The 6,213-nt window shown below is 38.0% G+C and overlaps 1 protein-coding gene across 1 annotated transcript; it reads left to right on the forward strand.

Annotated features, from left to right (window-relative positions):
* The first annotated feature begins 4,145 nt into the window (after positions 1-4,145).
* Positions 4,146-5,631, forward strand: LOC133825771 (uncharacterized). Its single transcript, XM_062258673.1, has 3 exons — positions 4,146-4,362; positions 4,423-5,080; positions 5,328-5,631. The coding sequence occupies exons 1-3, from the start codon at positions 4,146-4,148 to the stop codon at positions 5,629-5,631; spliced, it is 1,179 nt and encodes a 392-aa protein (XP_062114657.1).
* Positions 5,632-6,213: the final 582 nt, after the last annotated feature.

Below are 6,213 nucleotides of genomic sequence, written 5' to 3' on the forward strand. Positions count from 1 at the left end.
GGTTGTGAGTGAGGCGGCTTCAGGGCCTTCCTAGTCATCGTCAGAGAAGAAAACAGATAAAAGACTGATCTATTCAGGGGTGTTGGACCTATGTCAAAGGTCGGGAGGTCCGCACGCGGGTTGTCAAAACCAGAACGACCAGCGTGCCCCGACTAATAAATATGACCGCAGTTGCACTAGCGCTATTCGTTGTCGTCATTGACCTCTCAATAATCATAAAAAAAATATTATCATCCATATTTAATCTTATTATACCTATATATATGTGATTGTGTGTAGTGTTTTTTACTTGTGTGTGGTGATAATTATGTATCGTACTTTATATGTATATATTTTTTAATGCGTGATGGCAATTATCCTTCTTTGAAAGAGACTTTTTGTTGGAAAAAGTTATTTTCCAATATAGCTACTTGAAAGATCGTGAATATTTGGGAAAATACTATTGAAATATATATTTCTAACAATAATCATGAGGCTCCATCTAAAAACCAATTGGTGATTAGTAGAGTTACATATGTTCTTATTAATGGTTCAATATTCTTACACTTATTTTATGTGGAACACCATATATAGTCTAATAATTTTGAAATACAATCATACAGTGAATATTCCTTTCACTTTGAAGTAAATAAAAAAGTACCACAACCATAATCGTATAGCATACGTACAAAAATCATTCGATAAGATAACAATCCATATATTCAGATTGAATAATGATGATAGTTTAATTAGGTACTTTTGCAAATTATTAGATGGGATCTAGATTACTAACAGTCAGATTAAGGAAGAACACAGACTATAAAGTAAATAACATTATGAGTACTTACATGGTTCTTAAAATTGCTCTTGATTAAAGCGAGGGTTTTCTCTCTCTAGCTTTCTCTCAGCTCTCTGAGCTGGTGCCATGGCGAAAACGAGGGCGAGGATGCAGAGCAAACCCAAATCTTCTCTTAAGAAAAAGAAAAAACGAGGGCCTGATTCTAGTTCTGATGTAAGGAAGACAAAATCCATGGATGAAGTCCTTGGAATTGAACCAATAAATTTCTCAGATGAGGAAACTGAAGTTGAGCATGTCGAACGTAATTTGCAACCTGTGAATGGTACAGAGGGGTCATCACCTAGAGCAGTTATGAAGGAGCATCAACAGAGAGAAAAACTTCAAATGGAATTTGCTCAGTTCATGGAAGCTAAGCAGTTCATGGAAGCTCACCGGCAAACTGCATCTGCGATTTCTCAAGGTAAGAGTGTTACACCTCCTATCTTGCGATCTAGCAATATAATTCAAAATCTAGATAGCAAATTTGACGATTCTGCTACGAAACAGAAAATTAAGATCACAATGGAAGATATTGAAGATGAAGTGGCCTACTGGAAATCCTCTATAGTGTGCTATGTTCTGGGAGCAAATCCACCTTTGTCAATTCTAGATGGTTTTGCTCGTCGTGTATGGAAGGATAAGATCGACAAAGTGGGAATGTTGTCTTATGGTATTTTTCTGATTCGTTTTGATTCTGTTGAGGACAGGGATCAAGTGCTTTCGGGGGGCTATATTTTCTTTAACAAGAGGCCAGTCATTATGAAGGCTTAGGACCCTAATGTCAATTTCAAGAAGGAGGACATTTAATCGGTTCCAATTTGGGTACAATTGGATGATCTTGAATTGAAATACTGGGGAGAAAAGTCATTATTCAAAATCATTAGCCAAGTGGGAAAGCCTTTGATGGTTGACTCCATTACCAAAATAAGGGACAAGTTAAGCTATCCCCGAGTTCTCATTGAAGTTTCTTTGAAGCAAGATTTTCCAGGTCTTATATGGTTTGAGGATGAGCATGGTTTTAACACTTCAGTGGCTGTCACGTATGAGTGGAAGCCAATAATTTGTGACCACTGTAAGGGGATGGGCCATGCTACTAGTGCTTGTCGACGAAAAGAGGGAAGGAAGCTAGAATGGGTTGTCAAGGATACTGAGAAGACAGCTGGTTCGGGAGAGCCAATTCCAGAAATGAGTAAGGATACGACTTCTTCTTTGAATACAGAACCTATATCTGATCCTAATGGTTTCAAACCAGCAACAAAGGTGTGGAAAGTTAAAGCCAAAGACCCCCTAGTTAACACCTCTGTAGCTAATTCCTTTCAGGCTCTAACAGAACCTAATGGTAGTGATCTGGTGCAAGCTTAAAAATAAGGAACAACAGAGTCAAAAGCTGCTGGAAGTTGGAATTCAAAGTGGGAATACAAGAGGAGGGGGAGCACCTCCTCTTCCCAATGGATAAAATTATTAGCTGGAATGTCCGAGGGATCAACAACCAACAAAAATAGCAGTTAGTCAAGCAATTTATTGCTTCTTAGAGGGTTGGTTTGGTTGGTCTTCTCGAGACAAGAGTTAAGGCTCAAAAACTAGGAGCCTTATATCTTAATATGTTTACTGGGTGGTGTTTTACCTCCAATAATACGTGGCATTCAGGAGGGCGAATTGTTGTAAGCTTGAATCCTTCTAGCTTTAATGTCAATATTATCAAGTGTTCTAGTCAGTTGATTCATCTTGGAGTTGCAACTGTTGACAATAAGAATTACTTTTTTGTTACTTATCTCTATGCTTTTAATGATGAGGAGGGGAGGAAAAGGCTTTGGAAGGAGCTTCAGGATCTCTCTGTTATGGGTCCTTGGATCGTAATGGGAGACTTCAATGACATATTAGCAAAAGAGGAACAAATTGGCAATAGAGTCAGGTACAAGTCCTCCACTGATTTCATTGAATGTGTTGCAAACTGTCAACTTGAAGATGTCAAATATAGTGGAAACTTTTATACTTGGTGTAATAAACAACATGGAGAAGACAGGATCTATTCTAAGATAGACCGTGTGCTTGCAAACCAAACTTGGTTGAGTCTGTTCCCTGATGCAGAAGTTGTATTTTTGAATGAGGGACTGTTTGATCATACTCCAGCTGTTTTTATTGTTTATTCTAACGTCCCTTGTGGCAGGAAGCCTTTCAAATACTTTAAGATGTGGTCTACATATCCAAAATATTTTGAAAGGTTAATTTGATTTGGCAGCAGCAAGTAACAGGGACAAAGATGTATCGAGTAATTACTAAGCTGAAGAATCTAAAGGCAGTATTCAAGGAGATTAATGCTCAAGGCTACTCTGATATACATAGTGCAGAAATTCAAGCTAGAGATCATCTAGCTGAGTGTCAAGATAAGCTACAACTTGACCCTTTAAATCCTGTCATACATGTAATGGAGTTAGAAGCTAGAAACAGGTATGCTCAGGTACACAAAGATTATATTTCTTTCTTGCAGCAGAAAGCTAAATTGAATTGGGCTAGAGATGGTGATGAGAATTCAACACTATTTCACATTAGCATCCGTGAGAGAAGAAGGCACAATAGAGTCTTATCTATTGTTAACTTAGAAGGTAATCGGGTAGATGAGCCCATACAGGTCATTGAAGCCTTTTTAAACTACTACCGGGAACTTCTGGGTAGTAAGATGCTGCAAAGAAAGCCTGTGCTGGCTGGAATTGTGAATCAAGGCCCTAAAGTTACAGAACTGCAATCAGGCATGCTCTTGACAGATTATACAAAAGAAGAGGTTAAGAAAGTGTTCTTTGAAATACTTGGACTTAAAGCACCAGGTCCAGATGGTTATGGGAGTTTCTTCTTCCAAGAAAACTGGGATTTATTTGGAGATGAAGTTGCTGAAGCTATTATTTCCTTCTTACAGTCAAGGCAGCTCCTTAAAGAGATAAATACCACTATGCTAACACTTGTCCCCAAAACCAAGTGCCTTAATACAGTGAAGGATTATAGATCGATATCCTGCTGCAATGTTATTTACAAAGCAGCTACGAAATTGATATGCTCAAGACTCAAAACTGTCCTCCCTAGTCTTGTGGCTCAAAATCAAGGCGGCTTTGTTCAAGGTCGTTTCATAGCACACAATATAATGATTTGCCAAGACTTAGTTCGTCATTATGGGAGGAAATCAACAAAAGCCAGTTGTATGATAAAGCTAGATTTACAAAAGGCTTATGATACTATTGAATGAAGCTTTATAGAAGAAATTTTGTATGGTTTCCAATTTCCTGAGCACTTTTTTCAGCTGGTCATGACCTGTATTAGAACACCACGGTTTTCACTCATGATCAATGGTTCGCTGCATGGTTATTTTGAAGCCAAAAGAGGGTTGCGACAAGGGGACCCAATGTCACCTCTTATTTTTGTACTGGGAATGGAGTACCTCACTAGAATTATGAAAAGAGTTGGCCAGAAATCTGATTTTCTTTTTCATGACAGATGCAAAGAGCTGAAGCTGAATCATCTTATTTTCGCAGATGATGTTTTACTGTTTTGCAATGGTGACTACAAGAGCATTTATTATTTACTATAGGGCCTCAAGTTGTTTTCACAAACATCAGGATTGCAGCCTAATGCTTCCAAGTCTGCAATATATTGCAGTGGGATGAATAATAATGAGGTACAACGCATTCTGGATGCTTCGGGCTTTAGAAAAAGTGATGTCCCGTTCAACTATTTAGGTATTCCAATCTGTGCTAAGCGAATATCTGCTAAGGAGTGTAGCTTGTTGGTGGATAAAATGACCAATAGGATCAGGTCCTGGAGTACAAGGAATATTTCATTTGCGGGTCGGGCAGTTTTGATTAATTCTGTTCTACTCACAATACACTCATATTGGAGCCAAATCATGTTGCTGCCTAAGAAGTTGCTAAAAGAAATTGAGGCCATTTGTAGAGCCTTCTTGTGGAATGGCCAACAAATGATGACTGGAGCAGGGCAAATTGCTTGGGACAGCATATGTAAGCCTAAAGCAGCAAGAGGTATAGGCTTCAAGAACATCTCTGAATGGAACAAAGTAGCCATGTTTAAGTATGTTTGGGCTATAGCGGCTAAAGAAGATAATATGTGGGTTAAATGGGTGCACAGTGTGTACATAAAAGAAGAAGATTGGTGGGGTTACAATGCCCCGTTACATGGTAGCTGGTATTGGAGGAAGATCGTAGCAATCAAAGACAAAGTGAAGACACTTGTGGACTTAGCTCTATTCACTCAAGAAAGGTATAAGATTGTAGAGGGATACAAGCTTTTATGTCCTATACAAGATCGGGTCAATTGGAGTAAGGAAGTTTGGGGGAGATTGAATACCCCAAAGCATAGCTTCGTACTATGGCTTGCTATCCAAGACAGGTTGAAAACTAAAGAAAGGTTGTATCGGTTTAATGTCCTCCCTGATGCTAGATGTCAGTTTTTGTACAGTGGAAGATGAAACAATTGCTCACTTATTCTTTGAATGTCCATTTACTAGCGATTGTCTTCAACAGATTAAGAGCTGGTTGCACTGGGGGATTTCTTCTTGTCAGCTGCCTAGTAATTTGCGGTTGATTGGAAGAATGAAGACAACAAAGTTCAGGAAAGTGGCTATTTCAGCTATTATTACTGCACTGGTGTATCACTTATGGAGAGCCAGAAACGAAAGAATTTGGCTTTCCTCCCTTGACAATCCAAAAAGCATTATACAGAAGATTAAAATAGCTAGTAAGAATAGAATTCAAAGTGTCTGGCCAAAAAAAGTTTCTGCAAAGGACTTAGAATGGTATACTGTATTATAAATATAGTGTAATCAATGTACAAATCTAAGAAGTTTGTTTTCAGACCCTCCTTGGAGGGTGCTGTTTGCTTGTAATTGGTTATTGGAGTAATGAAATTCACTACTGATTTACCAAAAAATAAAAATTGCTCTTGATTTATATCCATGAGCCCTTATTTACACAAAAGAAAATCCACTAAAATACTGGAGTTATTACAAGTGTTAGGATTGTAATAAGAAGCTGTGAACTGAGTAATCTCTCATTGAATTGAATGAATGAATATACACAAGTATAAATAGAGATTACAAGAAGAGAAAGCCTAACTAACTAACTAACTGAATGACAGCTAACACTAATTATAATTAACAAACTGTGAGCTTAGTTATAACCAATCTTAACACCCCTTCTCAAACTAAGAGTGGATAAGGATTCAACTCTTAGTTTGGACCTTAAGTTGAAGAACCTAGTATTGGAGAGTGCCTTGGTTAGAATGTCTACAGTTTGATCTTGAGCAGGGACATGATTGACAACAATTTGCTTTCTCTGTACTTTTTCCCTGACAAAATATAATTCAATATGCTTGGTCCTAGCATGTTGAATCGG

This window comes from Humulus lupulus, chromosome 3 (genome assembly GCF_963169125.1).
Source record: "Humulus lupulus chromosome 3, drHumLupu1.1, whole genome shotgun sequence".
NCBI classification, from domain to species: domain Eukaryota; kingdom Viridiplantae; phylum Streptophyta; class Magnoliopsida; order Rosales; family Cannabaceae; genus Humulus; species Humulus lupulus.